Here is a 23,573-nt window from a genome sequence, read left to right on the forward strand (position 1 = left end):
AAACTGTGTATTTTTACTACTTTTCTTGTTTCTGTGGACTTCAGTAGCTTCACCAAAGTAATCCGACTCATTGTGTTATTAGTCCTGACAGCAGTTAAGCAGTAGGAGGATGTTTCAAAATTCAATTTCATGCTGCTTCAAATCTCATAGTCTGGATGTCCCTGCAAATTATTTAACAGGAATAATTAAAAATGCCTCAACGTGGAAAACATCTGAATATTATTAAAAAGGCCGGGGAGATACTTGGCGTTGGGTGGTTTCTAAAGCACGCGTTCATTTAGCATTCTTCATATTAAATTAAAGCCATCCAACCATCACTCTGACATTCTGCGCTGCTCTATCAATAACTACTGACTTGTGAAATGTACCGCTGTTGCTTTGTCGACAAAACAAAGCGAAGTTTGTGTCCTTTTCCCTCCTTGACACATCTGCAAATCACTAACCACGAGGCATCTGTTTTGTTGACATCATATTTACTGTAGCACGACGACGAGACTAGGACATGGGGAGTTCAGAGGTAAGAATCCTCGGGGGGATGAGTGCAAGACAGTTTGGTGGCATGGCGTCTCCGAACTTGTTTCTATCACTCTCCCTGCAGGGCTGACAGCTTTAGTGTTCAGCCCCTTTTAAAATGCATTATGGCGCACTTCGGAATCGATCACTGAAGGATGTTTTCTCTCGGCGAACACCGGCATGTGCATAAACACAACACGCATAAAAATTTTAAACACCAGCGGAAAACAAGTCAAGGTGGGGCGAGAAATTCGAGAGCGCCTTTGGAAAGCAGAAACAGGAACCTGACAAGCGTAAAAGGCTGGAATGGCACCAAACGCCCAAAGATGCACCGATCAGCCACAACATTAAAACCACTAAATGATATCGATTGTGCCGCTGCAATTCAATGTTCTACTGGGAAATCTGGGGGTTGGTGTTCCTTCGACACAAATCTAAAGACTGCTACAGCCCACATTATTCTCCCGACACACAGCAAACACTGACTGGAAGAACACAACCAAGAGCCTAAAGTCCTTTGACAGCAGGATGGGTCAATAACTAACACCCCTGACTTTGGCATGGGAGATCGGTGATTCAATCAGGGTGCAGTTGTCCAATGCGGACAGCAAGGTCCTTAATGCTGCCCACCTACCTACCTTTTGTATCTACGTCTCTTTGGATAAAAGCATCTGCTAAATGAAATTATAAATTGACAGAGCTTCCAAAGCACAATCAAACATCTGCAGGAAGCCACAGAACCATCAAAAAAAGCTTATACCATTTTTAAGCAACTCCTAAATACAGGGGGTCCTTGGTTTACAACGTCCTCGACCTACAGCGTTTCGTTGTATTTTTATGAAGTCATTTAGCCGACTACTGATTTTATTCCTCTACATACGGTGTGTTTGTTATGGAGATTTCTCAGTTACTATGGAGGACGTTGCACACTAATGTTACCTTGAATATTCATCCACTCGCCAACTAGTTCCACGTAACCAGTTCCGATGTAACGACGAAACGCTGTAGATCGAGGACGTCGTAAACCGAGGACCCCCTCTATGTCTCCTATAATATCATTAGCAACAAACAATATTACTAATTTTTACCATTTTATAAGTAAAGGTAATATTAATGTGTAATTTCCTCCATAGTAACTGAGAGAACTCCATAACAAACACACCGCATGTAGAGGAATAAAGCGAGCAGCCGGCGAATTGACTTCACAAGATTCTTTCTCAGTGCAGTAAAGAATCAGCTTGTACATACACGACTCTGCACTCAGACTCACTCAGTCTCTGGTGGAAGCAGTGAGCCGCTGTTGACATGTAATGGAGCCTCCAAAAGGGATTAAGGGCTAGACTGTGAAATGTGCTGAATGCAGCTGCTTGGGAAGAAGGACCCTGAGGGCCGGCAGGAGAGACGGGATTAAGTCACCCACCGAGTGTTCGTTGGTTACCGCGTGTCATCTCCACGCTCTGTCACGCCGCCTCGCCATCAGCTGATCCATTTGTTTAGCATCAAAGACGAGGCGCCACGGAGAGAAAACTCACGGGGCATCATCAAATTAGCTCCCATTTTTCTCTGTCACACTGGAACAAACCGACTGCTGTCAGACGTGACGCGTATTTTGCATTGAGCGTTAAAGGAAGGCGACGGTATGACGATGAGCCGCTGGTTTGTTGTCCCACCTGATGTGTGTATTCTGCGTTCGCTATTAGCCACTTAAACGTTCCTCTCTTCCATGTCTTTTCCCTGGAGGTCAGCTGGAAATAGAACAAAGCCGATTTCTTCTTTCTCCATGCAAGAAAACATAAATTAAAATGTGGGACAGTCGGTCTAAATTCTGTCTTAAATGTGAATATTTTCTGCTTTCTTTCCTCTGTGGCAGTAAACTGAATATCTTTGGACAAAACAAGACATTGAGACCAACCAGGTGATCGATTCATTCAGAAAATGATCAACAGATTAAAAGGCATTGTTAAAAAACATCCAGAATCCAGATAAAACCAAATAATCCTCCCACGGAGAAGATGGAACCATCCTAGAGGAAGACACCTTCAGTGGTTTCACACTAATTTACCAATTCTTCATTTTACCACAAGTAAAATGAAAGACGTCTAAAATAGTCGCAACTGGATGTTAGAATTATTTGTTAATAATCCTCAGAAACCCCAAAACAACCCGCAGGTTTGAAAGAATGTAAAAGAAAATTTTAAAAATGCCAAAAATGTCATAATTTATCTGAGCGAGAAACTATGAAAACCCAAAGAAGCAGCAGGTTTTCAACTTTTTGTTTCATTCTACATATCTGACTTTAAAAATTCACCAAAATGTAACCGTCTGCTTTAACCAAATTCTGTAAAAGACTAAAAATTGTGCACTTCTCTGCACAACCATCAAGTCATGTATGACTCAGCTGCAATTAACAGTGACGTGACAAAAATTCAGACAGTTTTCACCTATACTGGGTTGAACTACAGGCTGTGTTTGTGTCGTTTCTCAAAGCGGAAAGGATATAAATGTGGAAACAAATCAAAAATGTGTGTGTGGATACAGCACTTTTGTCCAACTATTGGTAACTGCTGTGCAACTACATTATCGTACTACTGAACTATTGTGGTTTTTGTAATGCTTGTCGTACTTCTTCCATGTCTTATTGGCATCCAGCTGTTGTAACATGTAAATTTTCCCAGTGAGATATCAATAAAATCTATCTGATTTTATCTTAAGTTTGACTTTAAAAATGCACCAAAACTGAACCTTTTGCTTTCATCAGATTCTGTAAAAAACTAAAATATTGTACTTTTCTGCTCAGCTACAACCAACAGTGACTTGACAAAAAGTCAGACAGCTTTTGGCTTAACTGGGTTGAACTGCAGGCTGTGTTCAGTGCGGAAACAAATCAAAAATCTAAGTAGTAAAATATCTATAGTTTGTGAAAGGCACTGCTTTTTTTTTTTTTTACCAGAGTCGGTAACAATTGTGTTGAAACTGAATTTTAGACTTCTGAAATTACAACTTTCTTTCACTGCAACAAAAGGCATCTTGTCTTGTCTTATCTTATGTTCGAAATAAAAAATCCACCAAAATTTAACAGCTTGTTGTAACCACGTTCTGTAAAAAACTAAAAATTCTGCACTTTTCTGCACAACAGTTGAGTTGTTAGTGACTCAGCTGCAAACAACAGTGATGTGACAAAAATTCAGGCACGTTTTAGTTGAACTGGGATGAACTGCAGGCTGTGTTTAGTACGGAAACAAATCAAAAATGCAAGTAGCAAAATATCTGAAGTGTATTTTTGGTAAAATAAAAGATCAAAGAAATTAGATTTTAGACTTCTGGAGTTATAATTTTGGTACAATGTACAAAACACATCGTATCGTATCATAGCTGATGTTTGACTTTAAAAAATCACCGAAATTGAACCTTTTGCATTAACCAGATTCTGTAAAAAGCCAAAAAATTCTGTACTCTTCTGCAAAACATTCAAGCTAAAAGTGACTCAGCTGTAACCAACAGTGACATGACAAAAATTCATTCAGTTTTCAGTTGAACTGCAGGCTGTGTATACAGAGCAGAAAGGACATAAGCATGGAAACAAATCAAAAATGCAAGTAGTAAAATATTTAAAGTGATTCCAGGATTCTAACTTTTTAAATTGTTGTAAAATAAATAAATCAAAGAAACTCAACTATGATTCATGGAGGAATTTCTTTCTTTTACTGAACAAAAAGCACATTTGAATTCTCTCTACTTCTAAGACTCTATATTGTCGTAAAAATGAGTAAAAAATGTGACCAGAGAAGAAAAAAACCTGCTTCAGAGGGTTAAACGTATCTGTGGAACTCTGCCAAGTTTCCTGATGAGTTTCTCTTCTAGCGCTCTTGATTAAACGCCAACTTTCCTCTGAACTGTACACCTGCACGTCTTTTAATTCATTCCCGACTCAACTTGATTCTCTTCTTTCCCTCATTAACTTAATTCTCTTTATCGTCTGTGCTCTTTCTTTTCCTGTATCCACTGCATGGTCCATTTCCCTCCATCTTTCTGCTTGTCATCTCCGCTACTAAAATCTCTCATTCTTTTTTTCTTCTCTATACTTCATTTAGACTAACCTCTTTCTCCTTGCACTTTTACTGCCTGGTTTTCTACAGGCCATGGTGAGTCGTGTGTTTGCAGGGTGGAATAAAGCACAAAGCGCTGAAGAAATTAGAATTTCTCCACTGTTTTGTTGCACCATCTTGTTTTCTTTTCTCCTCGTTTCCGCCTGCTGGCAGAGCAGCAGCCGCTTACTGAGCATGTCATCACAGCCATTTCTGCAAAGGGAGGAAGGATTCCCAGAGGAGGCTCTAAAGCTGCCGCTAGAAACAACCAGGGTGGCCTCAATATGTGCTCCGAAAACAAGAAAAAACACTAAACACTGACATTTCAATGCTCGAGTCGATGCTTCCCTATCAGCCGAGACTTTACACAAATTGTTTTTATGCTTGAAATTCACATTTTTCAGTCCTCCGTTGCTTATCTTATTGATTTTTAGAGGCTTGCTTTTATGTGACAATGTGTTTTCAATTATATTTGTTATTTGTTCATTTTATTCAGTTTTTCTATTTATTTACCTATTTATGTTTTATGTACTTCAAGTTTTCACTATTATTATTACTTCTAGCCTTGTCTTTAATGGTTTTACCCTCCATTTTCTTTTACTCCACTTGTCCTTTTTCCTTACCTGGATGTGGCATTTTACTATTTTATCTGCTGTTGTTGTATTATTTCATTTTTAAAATCTGTTACCATGTTTAAATCCATTTATCCACTTTTGACTCTGCTTTTTCTTCTTCTGTTGTTCAATGGAGTTTCCTTCTTTTCTTTTTTGCTCCATCTGAAAAGCACTTTGTAAACTGATTTCTTTAAATTTGCTATAGAAATACTCCTCTTCTTCTTCTAGCTCTTCTTCTTCTGTCTCTGTTCTTGTTTTCCTCCTCTTCTTCTTCTAGCTCTTCTTCTTCTTGCTCCTCTTCTTCTTCTAACTCTTCTTCTAGCTCTTCTTCTAGCTCTTCTTCTTCTAGCTCTTCTTCTGTCTCTGTTCTTGTTTTCCTCCTCTTCTTCCTCTTTGTCTTCTTCGTCTTCCTCCTCTTCTTCTTCTTGCTCCTCTTCTTCTTTTGGCTCTTCTTTTTCTTCTAGCTCTTCTTCTAACTCTTCTTCGTCTTCTTCTTCTGTCTCTTCTTGTTTTCTTCCTCTTCTTCCGCTGTCTTCTTTGTCTTCCTCCTCCTCTTCTTCTAGTTCTTCTTCTTCTAGCTGTTCTTCGTCTTCTTCTGTCTCTCCTTGTTTTCCTCCTCTTGTTCCTCTTAGTCTTCCTCCTCTTCTTCGGTTCCTTATCTCTGAGTATGTTCTTATGGCCACAAGAATCCAAATTAAAACACTTTTATTGTGGAGTTAGTTAATGCTACAGCCCACATTAGACTACTTCCCACAGCAGAACCTTGAAGTTTGAACCTTTATACCGGATCTGGTGCAAATTTTTACACGAAACTTGTAGAATGCAGTGATTTTGAATAAAAATTTTGATTCTAAGCTTAGATTTGGTGAATATTTACAACAAAACAGCATAGAACTGGATGGTTCTGAGATTTCTCAGTTTTTACAGTTTCTTGTGTGATAAATGTCTAATTGAAGAAGGAAGTTATTACAATTCCAAAGCAAATCGTATTTACAACACTATTTCCAGTATTTGCATTTGTTACATCACTCTTTTTATTGCATAAGAACAGCTGAATGGAGGAGTTTAGTCTTTGTAATCATCACTCAATGAAAGAAATATAAAGAAACATAGATGAAGAGAGCTGGTGCTATGTAGTTAGAGGTAGTTACAAGTAAAATCAGATTTTATGGGTTCTACAGTCTATTTTTTGCACATTTAGAAAACATAATGTGCTTTTTTAACCCACTGGCTGGTTCTGGGAGTCACAGGGTTAAAGCAGGATTTTTATCACTTCGGAAACCAAAATGTAAACCAGAAAAAAGCAATGGAATCTGAATTTTCTACTTCAACATCATCTATGATCACGACATGGACCTACTGTACTGAGCACAGCCCTGCAATTTCTTTAAAACTCTTCTTTACATTGCCCTTTAACAGCTAATGCAGCCAAAGCCAAAAACTCACAACAGTGTCATTCCAGCCTGGTTAGAAAGTCCTAACAAGCTGTAGGAGAGGAATGCAAAGGTCCTTCTTCACCTGAGTGCTATCAGATGCCTTCTTTCTATTTTCAGCTACTTCATCCTCAAAGTTCAAAGCTAATAAACAAGAAAAGAGTTGTTTATGAGATCTGATAGATGCGTCAACTGTGTATTTATTCTACGTCTCTGTCAGTTTGCACCACTAATCCACTCACAGTGATGACAACGCCGACCCATCGCCCAGTTTCTTTGCTTTTATCTGAGGTTGATCTGACCGACGTCCTGCTGGGTGATGGTTAAATATCAGTCAGTCAGAAAAAGAGGAAGACGCCTTGAAAGTGTTTGACGGGTTTCAGTGTTTGACAAATAATAAGAAGGAATCAAAACCTCCCCGGTGGGATCAAACAGAAAGATACTGGATGTAGTGACGGCTCAGCTTTACATCTAGACAGGAGTAAGGATCGATCGACAACGATGCTGATTATTTGGGACTGATATACTTTAGATGCAATGTTTTAGCAGCATGTGACAACAGAGAACCTGTCATTAATGCCTAGAGTTCTTCATTAATTGGGGTGACTATAACTGAATATGTAAAATAGAAACAGGAGTGATTTAATCAGGATGTTCTCCTCTGTTTATGTGGGATCGACTGACAGAAATATTTAAAAAAGGACTTAAAATTCTCGAAAATAACTCAAAAACCGTTCCATAGTAACTACAATTTTTTTTCAAAATGGTTAAAGAATTGTTGAAAATGACTCAAAATCTGACAAAAAATGACTCAAAACATTTCCAAAGTGACTCAAAATTCTCCATTATGTTTAAAAATTTCCCCAAAACTGACTCAAAAAAAGTAAAAAAAAAAGTGACAGAATTCTCCAAATTCTGTAAAATAGAAATAGAAGTGATTAAATCAGGACGTTCTCCTCGGTTTATATGGGACCCACTGACAAAAAATGTTTCCAAAGTGACTTAAAATTCTCAAAAATGACTCAAAACTTTTCCAAAAGGACTTGCATATTTTACAAAATAAATGAAGAATTGTCAAAAATGGCTTCAAATCTGACAAAAATCACTCAAAACATTTCCAAAGTGATTTGAAACTCTACATAACAATTTAAAACTTTTCCAAAATGACTAAAAAAATCTTCAAAATGGTTGAGTCTTCCAAAATGACTTAAAATTATCAAGCGACTCAGGTTTTTTTCTGTATTTTTAAAGTATTGTCCAAAATGACTTAAAATCTGACAGAAAAATATTCAAAACTTTTCCAAAGTGACTCAAAAGGGTTAAAAAAAAAAGTTGTCCAAAACGACTTCAAATGATTCTAAAGTGATTTAGAATTCTCCAAATTCAAAAATAACAGAAAAGGGAGTGATTCAATCAGGACGCTCTACTCCGTTTATGTGGGATCCACTGACAAAAATATTTCTCAAATGACTGAAATGAAATGAAATGACTTCAAATTTTCTAAAATAACTCAAAACTTTTTCAAAGTAATACCAATTTTTTCAAATAAAACGGTCAAAGAATTGTCCATGATGACTCAAAATTTGAAATAAAATGAATGAATGTTTAAAGTTGATTCAAAATTCTTCAGAATGAGTAAAAACTTTTCCAAAGTGTGCTATGTGATTATGAATGCAAATGGACAAACTCCTGTTTGTTTCAGCTGCTCCTCTATTATTCAGTATTTACTCCAAAGGCCACATTCAAAGAGCGATACAGCAGCCTGATAGATTAACATGATAATGTTTGAACTGTCAGTGTCACTAATATTAGCAGTTAGCAGACAAATAATAGAGATGAGAGCTCACTGTCAACTCTGTGGATCTATTTTAGTCACTGCAAGGTTGTTTTATAACTTGCTCCTGTCTAAATGTCTGCAGGAAAGTAAACAGCTTCTTCTTCTTTGAATAAACTATGAGCCATTAATGAGAAATGCCACCTGGGTTTCATTTAACATTATTATTTCCATTTTGATGCTAAGCTAGGCTAAACATCCTCACAACCAATAGCACCCCTGAGTATTATGAAAATGTTATTGACGTTCTTGAATTTATTTATACTTTTTCATCTATATATTTATACTTAATTACTACGCCAAGGAACACAGTGGAGTTATGGGATGATCGGTGTACGTTTGTCTGTCTGTTATTCTGTCTGTTAGCAACATTACTCAAAAACGGACCAACAGATTTGGATGAAATTTTCAGGGAAGGTCAGAAATGACACAAGGACCAGTTGATTAGATTTTGGCAGTGATGTGGCTTATAGTGTAGATCCATGGATTTGTTAAAGATTTCTGTATCATTGCCAGATAGCGGCACAGCGTCACTGTAACCATGACAACAAGTGAACACTACGTCAGCTGCCTGCTGACGATCACGTGATTGTGATCCTACTACAAATCCACTGCTGAGGACTTATCAGGACTTCCTTCAGAAATGATATGAGGAAAAATTGATTAAAATGCAAGGTCATTTTGTTTGTGGGTACATCTATATTAATGGCCACATCTTTAATTTGAATATTTTACTTTATTGTGCATTATCAGTTTTTGTATCATGTGTAAGATTATTACTTCAGTATCACTGCCTGTATTACTTCTTACTTTTCTGTTCCAGTTTTATTGTGACTTATTTTTATTTTAGTTCAATAATGTATTGTACTTTAATTAAAACATCATATTACTGAGTCAACATCTCCGTTAGCTGGACTGTGGGCAATAAAGTGTTGGCGAGCACAGAGCATTGTGGGAGTTTAGCTAGTAAAGGGGCACCATGACAAAGACTCATGTGAATGGCTACCAACTACAGCTGTCAGATTTAATGTCACCTTAAATCTGTTTGGACAGCATTCTTCTACATCGATGGACAATGTATCTCAGCCAATGCAGAAGATCGTAAGTCATGTTATTGATTTTTCAAAATCGTCAAGTCTTTGTGTGTTGACTGCTGGTGGTCAAGTCTATGCAAATCTGACATTTAGTTTACAGAATCCTTCACTTAAAATGTTTTCCATAAGCCAAAAATATTTAGATTTACCATTTATATGGGCACCAGATGTCCATATTTGTTAAGAAATGTCCAACCAGCTCTAACTAACATGTTGTCTAATCTACCTGCCGGTTATTTAAGGTACTAATGAGCACAGAAACAGCACATTAAATCAGCCCGTTCTTTTTAAAATGGAAAATAGGCAGACGAAAGAACAAAAAAATCCGAAATGTCAGAAGGAGAGAAGAGAAAAGGACAAACTGTGGTGAAGGTAGAAGTTCTCCAGGAAGAAGCAGAGGAAGTAAAAGTCGAGGAAAACAGGGGAAAGCACTTAATGCAGCAATTTGGAGGGAAGAGGAGAAGGAAAAGGAGGACAAATGTCAGAAACCTGAGGAGGACATGAAGCAAAAAACATGGAAGAAATGTGGGGAAAAGTCTCAAGAAATCTAGAAAAGAGACTCTGTAAGGAGATGACAAGGGAAAAAGAAGAAAACTTTTAAAGAAAAGATGAAAAGAAAAAGAAAAACTGCAAAACACATGAGACCAATTGAGAAAAACAAAGTAGGGGAAGACGTGATGAACAAATCACAAAGCAGGAACACGAGGTAGAGCAAAGAAAACAGAAGGAATGGAGAAGAGGAAGACGAGTGGAGGAAGAGATAATGGAGATCAGCGGGTGGTGGTGGTGAGGAAAGCAAAACAGAAGCGTGAATAGAGAGAAGAAGGTTGCGAGGACGTTAGAGGAAGAGGTGGGAACAGAAGGAGAGTCGAAAGGAATAAAGCTGAGGACAGACAGAGGAGTAAACACAATCCATCACTGCTGCTCTGCTTCGACTCTCCCAGACCCAAACCTCCTCCTCCTGAATGCTGATCTCCAAATCTGTTTCTCTGGGCTCTTCTAGCTTCGTCTGGTTACATCTTTTTCTCCCTGTTCAGCTTTTCATCACTCTGTTTTCTGCTTTCTGTCGTGTTTTTATGAGTTTATGATGGCGTTTATCGCTATCGCTGTTTCTTCTTTAGACCCAAGCTACTTCCGTGTTTCAAAATGTGTTCCCAAACTAACGAGACATGATGAGTAACGAAGCAAACAGTGAAATTTCCAGATGGTGGCTAACCGAGGAAAGAGCAGCCAGCATGTGTGACTCCTGGAGAAATTTCAATAGTCTAAATGTGACAGGAAGCCTCTCCAACACGACAAAATGTGGCTCATTAGTTTCTAGCATTTCAAGCAGCTGCCTCTAAGTTGTAGCATCTATCTGTCACGTCCAGTCTAAGATCTATTTAAACATGAGACTTGAACAATCTTGTGAATCTAAAAACCTGTGGTCAGGTTTGAAAGGCATGTTATACTTAAAAAAATAAACATAGAAATAGCCAAAATTACACTTTATCAGAGGCAGAAACTGTAACAACAGAGAGAATTGTTGGATTTTCAACACTCCAGCAGTCCTTGAATGCATCATGGGTATGGTTTCATCAGGAAGCATAAGCAAATATAAGCTTCAAAGTGCAATATTTTATCAAATTCTTGATATTCTTCATGTCTCATTTACAAATTTCCAAATAATAAAACCCAACAAAAAAAAAAAAAAAAACAAAGCCATGTAAATAAACTAAAAATTATGCTGTCCTCAATGGACAAGCCATGAAAAGATTCACATGCACCAACTCAGACCAACCAGAAACCTGGGTTTGATTTAAACTAGGGATGTAAATTTTAAGTTATTTTCTTCACAGATAATCAGCAGCATTTTCAATCAAAATTGATGAGATGAAATGATTACAGAGGCAACAATTTCATATGCCAATTATATATATTTCTGAGATCCGACACAAGCTGCTGCAACAGCTTTAATATATGTGCCGTTGGGCTACATCCAAACACAAAGTCATTAACCATCACAGAAGGCGTTGTCATGGTGACCCTTTACTAGCCAAACTTCTATAATGCTCTCTGCTGGCAAACACAAAACTAGCCCTAATGATGGCCTTTTTGGACTTAGAAATTCACCTACAATACCATTTCTGACTTTTATTTTTTATTTAAATGATCTAATCCCTAATTTGATCTGTAAGTATTGGAAAAGGAGTAAAAAAGTTACTCTATAATGTGTAAACAACAAATCTTTATTATGAAAGGCATGTTTATGTATTCACTGAAGAAAGAGATGAAACCTGAAAACTAAAAAACAGTCATGAGTACCAACAGCAGAGATTTTTTTATATATAAAAAGACAAAAATAATGCAGTTCAATATGGTTATAGAGGCATTAGAGAGGTATTACGCTGTGCTACGCTAATTTGGGAGTTTTCCAATGGCTCTAGTTATGCTTAATTATCTAACAGCTTGGTCTCAGGGTAGTAGTAGTAGTAGCTAATATGTGGAACTGCATTACTTTTATCCATTAAACATTAACACAAGGCCACTAACTGTCACAGAAGACTTTGTCATGGTGGCCATTTACTTGATAAACCCCCACAATGCTCTCTACAAAACAAAAGTAGTCGGTCACCTTGTCGGTCGCTACAGAATTTAAAAGTAAAATACTTTGTTTTCTTCCTTGTCAGTTAATAAATTTTCAATCTGATAAATTATTAGTGGCAATTAATCGATTAACCGCTACCATCCCTAATTTGAACTATGAATACTGAAAAATGAGTAAAAAAGTTATATCAACATCAACCTCTGGTTGCATTAGTTAGTCCAAACGCTACTTGAAACACAAGGTCCTTAACCATCACAGATGATGTTGTCATGGTGGCCCTTTGCGTGCTAAACTCCCACAATGCTTTCTACAAAACTAGTCCATGTAAACTAGCCCGTGTAACCCCCTCATCAGGTCACTACAGCCTTTAAAAGTACGAGGCTTTGTCTTCTTACTTGTCGGTTAATATATTTTCAATCAGGTAAATTATGAGTGCCACTTAATTGATTAACTGTTACCATCCCTAATTTGTGTGAATAATAGAAAATGAGTGAGAAAGTTAATATATCAATAACGAATGACTAGCACCACGTACTTTAACATGGGAGATCGATGGTTCAAATCCCAGTCAGGGCGCAGCTGTTCAGTGAGGACCCTTGGGTGAGGTCCTTAATGTTGACCCGGCTATCTACCTTATATCTACTCTCAGATGTACGTCGCTTTGGATAAAAGTGTCTGCTAAACGAAATTGTAAATTGAATCTCTGGCCAGATTAGTTTTTGTCCAAACACACTCCTTGAAACACAAGGTGTCTGAGTGGCTCTATTTTTCCTGGCATCACTCACTCAGTTTTGTGATTGCTCTGTCTGCGATAGATGACGATAAAGTTTGAAAACATCCTCCGCTCAAGTCCAAACTTAAACAATCTGTATCTATGAAGGTAGTGGGTGCTGCTTCATGTTCATGCGGTATCCCACAGTATCCTTCACCCAGTGACGTCCATCGATTCTGCTGCTGGATCGACTGGATCAGCTGGGAGGGTTAAATGCCTTGCTCAAGGACACGTCCGCTGAGAGTGAAGAATGAGCCTCGCTTGCTTTTATCCCTCCCTCGGCCATTCATCATCCTCACCCTCCACTCCCATCTCTTTATTTGTAACAATCACCTCCAAACACCGTCCTCTCAGGTTTCTCCACCCTCTCCCCAGCTCCCTCCATCACTGTCGCATATCCCGGCCTTCCCGAACTCCATCTCCCTCTCTTCCCACCACCCACTGCTTCTATTATCACTCCAGAGGGCTCTGATGAATGACTGAGTTTGATTTTGGTGGAGGAGGTGGAACTGAGTGAAGGGATGGGAGGGGAATAAGAGTGGTGTTAAGTTATGCTGCTGAGGCACTTCAGCTTGTGTTGGTATTCAGAGTGATTAAGCAAAATCTCTGTTTACAACTTCCAAAGACTCACGGCACATCCTTTGCTTTAGGGATCCAGTGATATGGGTTTTTTGTTTAGTTTAGCTTCTGTTGAAATTTGTGCCAATCTCATGTCTTAATTATTTCACACAACCTTGTTCACTCAAAGTGTGAGGATATTTCTGTTTCCTAGGAAACACGGGTTAAGTCTGCAATTTCTAATTATTTTTTTATTGAACAAATCACAACCGGCAAGAAAATACTCCAAAATTCTATAGAGTGAAATCAATGCGAATGGGGAGATTTGCAGTGACTGAACAACTAAACTAATTCTTTACAGTAAAACTGTGCAAAGAATTGGCAACAGAAGAAAGACTGCAAACTATAACAGTATAAAGACCATGTGTCACACCCGTCAAGTTGTTATCTAATTATACACTACCGTTCAAATGATATTTATGATATTTAATTTACACTATCGTTCAAAAGTTTGGGGTCACTAATAAATGTCCTTATTATTGAAAGAAAAGCATTTTTTTCAATGAAGATAACATGAAATGAATGATAAATCCAGTGTAGACATAGTTAATGTGGTAAATGACTATTGTAGCTGGAAACAGCTGATTTTTAATGGAATATCTCCATAGAGGTACAGAGGAACATTTCCATCAACCATCACTCCTGTGTTCTAATGCTACATTGTGTTAGCTAATGGTGTTGAAAGGCTCATTGATGATTAGAAAACCCTTGTGCAGTTATGTTAGCACATGAATAAAAGTGTGAGTTTTCATGGAAAACATGGAATTGTCTGAGTGACCCTAAACTTTTGAACGGCAATGTGCATATTTCATCGACAACCTTCATGAAAATCATTTAAATATTTTATAGTGTGACAAACGTTCGCTTCCCTTCGGTTGTTCTGAATTTTTTTGGTGTTTGTTTCACTTTATTTTGTTTCACATCCAGGAAAAGGAGAGTGTCAGCGTGGGTTTACTGTGGAAGGACAACAGTTCAATGAAATCTCACCTTCAAAAGTGCTTTTCAACAATCACAGCATTCATTTAAAAGAATTCCTGCTAAAAAAGTTGCCCCAATCATTGTAAAATGACTTGGCTGATGCTGGCCGTCACATCTTTACCTGATGTTGCCGTTTACTTTCTGCACTAGCCGTTCACAACACTGTGTGGTTTCAGTGCTTCCAGGGTTCACTACAGGGCATTTCTGACAGCTGTGGTTTGAGAACAAACACAGCAGGGGAAGCGGATCGAGTTTCAAAGAGGCGATACTGTAAATCAGCGAGTGTTGGCCACCACGAAGACCAAAATAAAATCATACTAGACGGTTGTGGAGGCTGTACCGAGCACATATTTGATGTATTTGCTTCCATTATGGAGGGAGCGCTGCTCGGCCGGGCATGAAAGCTGGAGTCGATGGGATGGACGGAGAGAGCGAGATGGATGGTTGGATTTAACTTTCACTAGCGCCCTAACCAAGAAACAAAATCTGCCTGCTGGCCTTAATGGCAGCAGAGGAGAGGATGGATTTCAAATAAAACACCAGCCGGTCCCTCTACTTCCTGCCATCTCTGCGATCCTTAAAACAAAACACTGGCGTTCGTTTCTGTCAAATGCAAGTAATGCAAATCTCACCTGCAGCCTCACAGAAACATAAACATACGAGGAAAGTACTCACTTCTTGGCCAGAGAGGTAGTAGGCGGCCAGCAGTCCTCCTATAAACCGGATGTTGACCTCAAACACTGACACCTCGGCATTCTGGGAGAACAAGAGAGTACAAAAAAAAACATCATTTACATTTATTTCATTTATTTGTTCTATAAATATAGTCTCATTGAGGACTTCTTGACATCTTGCATGTTTGTCACGCTATATAGTGTTAGCAAAACACATTAACATACATGATATACGGTATAAACACCTGCCAAAGACACTGAAAAACTGCTTTTGTGGACCACAGACAAACAAAGCTAAAAACAAAACCAGTTACACCATGGCTGCTTTCAGGGAGAAGAACCAGAGATGATGTTGTTCCACTCAGTGCCATATATTTTAAAATACTTATGACTAAACGGCACATTTCTGACTTTGGCGCAAAAAACAAAGCACTAGAGCGGACCACAACACTTCCCTTTAAAGCGGATACAAACTCGTAACAGCTGAAAATACAAAGCAGGTCTCGCTTTGAAACTCCAATTACAAAGTCATTTGCATTCCTAAACAAATTCTGGATCAGACAGTAAAATCTAAACGGGAAAAGCACCTCCAGGTGAAATAATTTGGAGTCACGAATGCTGACAAGCAACTCTTTGACCTGCCAACACAAAAACGTGGAACCGAACAAAATGTAGAAGACATAAGAGCTCAGAAAAATGAAAAAATATTAAACTAAAGGCACCGCAAGCCTTATATGTCTGGATAAAGTTGTGATAATTAAGGTTGAAATCGTCGCCATGGTGATTGCTGTAAAGCTGAAGGAGAAAGAGCAGTATCCTTGTTGGGAATAATTGGGGCTACATCTCAAGAAAACCTTATTTTTCCCACTTTTTGCACCCCTACTGCAAGTCTTCCATCTGTCCCACAAACCACAGCAGCCTTCTCTAGCGTCAGTGAGCAAACAAAACTCTTCATACGATCACGTTAAGTCATTCACGTGAAATTTCTCTCGGTGAGTGACAGTATCCTTGACGACACGACAAACTCCGAAGCAGAAAGATTACTCATCCCGAAACAACAATTAAACGCTGCTCGCAAATTACAATGTGACCTTACTCTGATGTTTCCACATTAGAAATGAAAACATGCAAAAGACGAGGAGTTTATCGGCACAAGAGAGGACGTTTGTGTGTCTTTAACATGTTGAAGAGTTTAAAGATGCTTTGGTGTTGTGGAGTGACCTGATGAGGTCTGCTTTTAATACTTAGTAGACTTCTAATTCATTCAAGCTGCTGTGCCTGCTTCCTGCCCTTTCCATCGATGCAAAGGACTCCCATAAATTGTAGATATTACTGCTGGGAAGCTCGCACAGGAAACATCGAGACTTCTTGACATGCCTCCACCCACATTTCCCACCAGAACGCCCTCCTTATCTACAGAGAGCTGCAGTATTAAGTCTAAGTTGTAGAAATGCTTTGAACATCAACCGCTCTATCTTCTGATCTGTGAGATGTTGGCATCAGGTTAGATTTCTGGGTCCTAACAGGTTTGGATCGGAACCTGAAACAAAAAGAACTGCTTTCTTTTCATCTGCATGAACTGGCATAGGGCTGCAGCTATCGATTATTTTAGTAACCGATTATTCTATCAATTATTCTGACGATTAATCGAGTAATTGGATTCTATTCATATATACTATAGTACAGGGGTATTCAACTAAAACTCAAAGCCGTGGGAACCCCACATATATTTAGTTGGTGCTGGTGGATGCAGCACTTCCAGGATCTTGTGCTGAGCTTGATGAAGGGTGGGAAGCTCTTGTAAAGCCCGAGGCTGCAGCATCCATCTATCTAAGCCGACCGTCTGTCAGTCGGCCTCACTTGTTAGCCGTTTACAAGCGTAGTTTAGGAGCTCAGACCCCCGATGAGCAGCGGGGCTATAAAACAACCCCCATTTTAAAGTGCCTGCAGTGAACACAGACAGGAAATACGGCGGCTGATGCACAAAAAGCCGAGCAAGAGTTTAAGTTTTGACCTGAATAAGTGATTTTGTCGTGAAGCTACACAATAAGAAGTCCTCAGATCTTCTATCGTGAACCGGCTCTTAAAGACAAACTCCAACCTCTGCTTTCTCTATTAATATCCACCACGTGGGTATGAGAAGAAAACCTGTCAACCCATCCCAACAGCTATTTTCTGCTTTGTGTAGCTTCCTGCCAAAGATAATCCGTGTTTATTTTAAATTGGATCCCGTCACTGTTGTCAAACTTGCTCCTAATGGGGTCATGGGAATGTTTTGATTGACTCAATTTTGAGTCTCATATTTGCAAATTGTGTACAATCACGTCAGCAGAAATGTAAAGATTAAAGCTGAAATCACCTGTTTCTGTGTCCTCTGCATGCACTTCATTTAGCATCTGCTCACTTACACAAAGTATACGGCGTGTTATGTAACAAATCCCTTTACAGGAACAAATGAAGGTCCACAGGAGGCCGACACTCTGCAAATATCTTTATGCAGCAGTAATCTTTCTTTTGGATTCCCTCTGTAGAATAAGTGCATGTTTATATATATATCTATTGCAGCATTCTTTCGTTTTGCTTTCCTCCCAGCATGTGGTTTACATCCATGTGTAGCTTGAAATTATCAGGAAAGCATAAAAAAAAGTAACATGTGAGCTACTGGACACCTTGAGTTTCCACAAGATGATGTATAATCAATCAATCAACCTACTAACCAACAAACCATCCAGCCTACCAACCAACCAACATAGCAACCTACCAACCACCCAACATAGCAACCTACCAACCAACCAACATAGCAACCTACCAACCAACCAACATAGCAACCTACCAACCAACCAACATAGCAACCTACCAACCACCCAACATAGCAACCTACCAACCAACCAAAATAGCAACCTACCAACCAACCAACATAGCAACCTACCAACCAACCAACATAGCAACCTACCAACCAACCAACATAGCAACCTACCAACCAACCAACATAGCAACCTACCAACCAACCAACATAGCAACCTACCAACCAACCAACCAACATAGCAACCTACCAACCAACCAACATAGCAACCTACCAACCAACCAACATAGCAACCTACCAACCAACCAACATAGCAACCTACCAACCAACCAAAATAGCAACCTACCAACCACCCAACATAGCAACCTACCAACCAACCAACATAGCAACCTACCAACCAACCAACATAGTAACCTACCAACCAACCAACATAGCAACCTACCAACCAACCAACATAGCAACCTACCAACCAACCAACATAGCAACCTACCAACCAACCAACATAGCAACCTACCAACCAACCAACATAGCAACCTACCAACCAACCAACATAGCAACCTACCAACCAACCAACATAGCAACCTATCAACCAACCAACATAGCAACCTACCAACCAACATAACATCCAGCCTACCAACCAACATGACTATTGGCGGTGTCTATAATTCCCACTTGGGTATTTTACAGCAGAAATGGCTACTTGACTAGCTGGAAAATTGACAGATCAATAATTTAGGTCACTCATTACACAAAAATGAGAACTACTATCCTCCTACAGAATTTTGCCATCATATTGTACCGTTAAGCCCAAACCTATCCATAACCGTGGCAAAATTTTGATTTGTACTGTTTTTTTTTTTTTTTTACCAACACGCATTTTCTGCCTTGAAATGATGCAAACCAGTGCCACAAGATGGCAAAAGACGTCATGTTAGAGATGTTAATGATAAATGTTAACTATTTCTGTCAGAAATTACTTGCAGAGTAGGATCACAACGAAGATATTAGCCTGAAATGTCTCATTACTTTCCCATCGACAGTGGTAAAGTTACCTAGGAGGCCAATCACAAATGTGTCCAGGAACAGGAAACCATCACTAAAATGATGTCAGAGAGCTCATACAGGCTGGAAAAACTGTAAAACCAACCAACATATCAACCAACCAACCAACCAACCAACCTACCAACCAACCAACATAGCAACCTACCAATCAACATAGCAAACTACCAACCAACCAACCTACCTACCAACCAACATACCTACCAACCAACCAACCTACCAGTCAACGTAGTAACCTACCAACCAATCAACCAACCAACATAGCAAGCAACCAACCAACCAACCAATCAACCTACCAACCAACCAACATAGCAACCTACCAACCAACATAATAACCTGGCAACCAACGAACCATCCAGCCTACCAACCAATCAACATAGCAACCTACCAACCAACATAGCAACCTATCTATCAACCAACCAACCAACATAGCAACCTATCTATCAACCAACCAACCAACATAGCGACCTATCAACCAACCAACATAGCAACCAATCTATCAGCCAACATAGTGACCTATCAATCTACCCGATTTTCTTAACTTTGTTAAAGTTTGCATAATATCTCTTATGAAGTCATCTCTACTTCTAACCACACTCGTGCTGCTTCCAGGACTTTATACTGCAGTGAAAAATGAGTCCACAGTGAGTAAAAAAAATTCTTCTGGATTGCCGTAGTAGAATAAGCATATATATATATATATATATATATATATATATATATATATATATATATATATATATATATATATATATATATATATATATGTATATATATGTGTGTGTATATATATATATATATATATGTGTGTGTGCGTGTATATAGAGCAGCATTATTTATTTTTGTTTCCCTTACAGCATGTGGTGTACATCCACATGTGGCTCAAAACTATCAGGAAAGCATGAAAAAAAACGCTGTGATAGCCCCTCAATCTGAAGAGGAAGAACTGAAAAACATGTCATCTGGGCAACTCAGATAAAATATGAGATTGTTCGACGTCTTGTCATCTCCAGGTGACAAGAGTGAAGAGAAAACTGAGCAGCGGAAGTCCCTGTCAAATGTCTTTCACCTTCAGCGAAAAGGCTACGAGGGGAAAAGATGGGAGAGGAAGCTTCTAATCATTCCAGACATGACAGCTATCACCACGGAGGGCCATGAAAGCTCAGAAGTGACATGAAAAATAAAACATTTCCTCCCGTTTGAAAAAACACAGCAGCACATGAAGCGTTTAAGTGCTGAGGTTTGCAATAAATAATGAAAAAAATCGTCTGTATGAAATTCTCGGCATAAAAACAAATCAGAGACTGACAGTAAAATAAAACATATTTGATCAATAAAACACATTCAGCACGGCTCAACAATGATATAGAGAGGAGCAAGCTGATAGCAAGGTGTTGGAGGATACATTCAGCACAATGAAACATCTGCCCAGAGTTCACCACTGATCGCCATTCTTTATTATTAATTATAATCACTATTTTAATATTATTTTTTATCCTAATACCAGCAATTTTGCACCTTTATTGTAAATACCAGCAATTTTAGTATCTTACTTATTCGACCAGCACAATTTGCACAATAAATGCATGGATTTTTGTACATTACTATATCTATCCATCTCTATCGATCTATCTTTATTTCTCTATCCATCTATATCTATATGTATGTCTCTATTTATCTCTATTTCTATATCCATCTACCCCGATCTATCTCTCTATCTGTATCTATATCTCTAAAAATCTCTATTTCGATCTACCTCTATCTCTGCCTATCTATCTCTATACCTATCTATCAATATCTATCTATGGATATCTGTCTATCGATATCTATCTATAGTCTATCTATTGATATCTATAGTCTATCTATATATCTATCATGATTTGCACATTAACTGCATGTTACACTATTATATCTCTATATCCAATTATTTCTATAATTTATATTCATCTCTAAAACTCTATCTATATATCTCTATCTACCCACCTCTATTTGTATATCTCTTTCTCTATATCTACCTCTATTTTTCTCTGTCTATCTCAATCTGTTGTTCTCTGTCTCTATCAATGACTATCTATCTTTCTCTCTATCCATCTAGCTCCAGAACTGACAACACCTGTAGGCAACTGGAAAACGTTAAATATCTTGATTCCAATTAAATTTTTATAGCTTTCCTTTTTTTAAACAATAAAGAGTTTGCCTGTTGAATTGAATCCAGAGAATCAACCTTTGCTGTTGACAGCCTGCGTTAATTTACGTCTCCATCTCTGCTGTCGGATCCAATCTTCACTTTAACCAGGATTATTAGTAAACAGAGTCTATTAATTTGGAGGATCCGTCGGTGCTAGCGGTGGATGCACACCTCGTGCCGACACATCCATCATGGGAGCTGCAGTGCGGAGGCCCAACCGGGACACCGGAGAGTCCAACAATGACTCACTGCTTGGCTCGACCTGACCTGGCAGCTATTTAATCATTCATTAGCGGTGAAGCTGGAGCCGGTGAGGGCGCTGGCAGATGGGCGGCTGAGTCGAGAGGCGGTGCAGCGAGGGGTGTTAGATGTGCGGTAAAAAAAATGTCCATACATTTGGTAAAAAGCATATGAGGTGGGGTAAAACTGATTTTCATCAGTGAATATTTGACACCGAACGAAAACGCCAAACAGACACCGATGTGAGGCAAATTGAAATAACATTAGGTCTTGCATTTACACTCAAATTTGCATCGAAACATGACTACTGGCGGTGTCTATAATTCCCACTTGGGTATTTTACAGCAGAAATGGCTACTTGACTAGCTGGAAAATTGACAGATCAATAATTTAGGTCACTCATTACACAAAAATGAGAACTACTATCCTCCTACAGAATTTTGCCATTATATTGTACCGTTAAGCCCAAACCTATCCATAACCGTGGCAAAATTTTGATTTATACTGAGTTGTATTTTTTTTTTTTACCAACACGCTTTTTCTGCCTTGAAATGATGCAAACCAGTGCCACAAGATGGCAAAAGACATCATGTGAGAGATGTTAATGATAAATGTTAACTATTTCTGTCAGAAATTACTTGCAGAGTAGGATCACAACGAAGATATTAGCCTGAAATGTCTCATTACTTTCCCATCTACAGTGGTAAAGTTACCTAGGAGGCCAATCACAAATGTGTCCAGGAACAGGAAACCATCACTAAAATGATGTCAGAGAGCTCATACAGGCTGGAAAAACTGTAAAACCAACCAACAACCAACCAACCAACCAACATAGCAACCAACATAGCAACCTACCAGTCAACGTAGTAACCTACCAACCAATCAACCAACCAACATACCAACCAACAACCTACTAACCAATCAACCTACCTACCAACCAACATACTAACCTAGCAACCATCCCACCAACCAACCAACATACCAACCAACATAGCAACCAACCAACCGACCGACCAACCAACCAACCAACCAACCAACCAACATGAAATATGTTAATTCCAGTTAAATCATTTTTTTTCAGATTTTATTATAACTTTGTTAAAGTTTGCAAAGCATCTCTTATGGAGTGGTCTCTACTTCTAACCACAGTCGTGCCATTTCCAGGACTTTATACCACAGTGAAAAACAAGTCCACAGTGAGTAAAAATGGGACTTTAGCAAATAAAAACGTCCCCGAACTGCCTGGGAATCGGAGGGTTAACTCAACCCCAATTAGAAGTCGTTTCTAATCAAGTAAGAACTGATGACTGCACAAAGGGTAGAAACATCCTCACTATAAGGACCACAGCTCTCTATCAGGGAAGCACTCGATGTAATGTCGAGGAACTCGTATATGCACAGAAGAGTGATTAAACTCGACGAAGAGTGATGTCTTTAATCTCCTAAATGGAAAATCCAGACTATGGCTTTATTCCAGCCTCAGAGAAGCGACTAGAAGAGGCCGAACAAATCTTTGATATTCACAAGGGCCGAGCTTAATAACGCTTTTGCTGCCAATTACGCTGCCGGGTGCCTGCAGGCTGGAAAAATACTGCTTTCCTCGAGTTGGGGGGGAATTACCTGTTTTGTGAGAAGTCTCCCTGAGTGAAAAGCCAGAGTAATGCCATGGCAGTATTGCTAAGATTTAGCCTAAGCTAGCTTAACCTTTCAGGATTGCTACAGTAGCTGCGAGCTAATGCCCGAATCCTCCGGCTAATGCATGCAGGTATAAGAGCATCAAATCAAGACATTTATGAAAACAGAGCGACACTCCTCCCTCCTCCTCTCACTTATTAACAGAGGCTTCATCCCCTCTCCTCCCTCTAATCTCCCCTCTACACTCCCCTCCTCCTCACTGCTCAGTCCAAACATATTTCCCTTCATTGTCTCACACTCCTGTTCTTGCATTTGTTTTATATTTTGGAATTCCCCACATTTTCCAAAAGGCACAAAACTCATGTTGTTTGTTGCTAAGGGAAGTTTTTTTTCACACTGGCTGCCCCAACAATAAGAAAAACACTTTTGCTTGATGAATCCAGATG

General features: G+C 38.9%; 1 protein-coding gene across 1 annotated transcript in view; it reads right to left on the bottom strand.

Annotated features, from left to right (window-relative positions):
- Positions 1 to 23,573, bottom strand: part of man1a2 (mannosidase, alpha, class 1A, member 2) — a 181,211-nt gene that overhangs the window by 52,540 nt on the left and 105,098 nt on the right. The window contains 1 exon segment of the mRNA XM_055015102.1: positions 15,204 to 15,284. Coding sequence (XP_054871077.1) covers positions 15,204 to 15,284 — 81 coding nt within the window.

The sequence above is a fragment of the Amphiprion ocellaris genome, chromosome 11 (assembly GCF_022539595.1).
Source record: "Amphiprion ocellaris isolate individual 3 ecotype Okinawa chromosome 11, ASM2253959v1, whole genome shotgun sequence".
Lineage (NCBI taxonomy): Eukaryota > Metazoa > Chordata > Actinopteri > Pomacentridae > Amphiprion > Amphiprion ocellaris.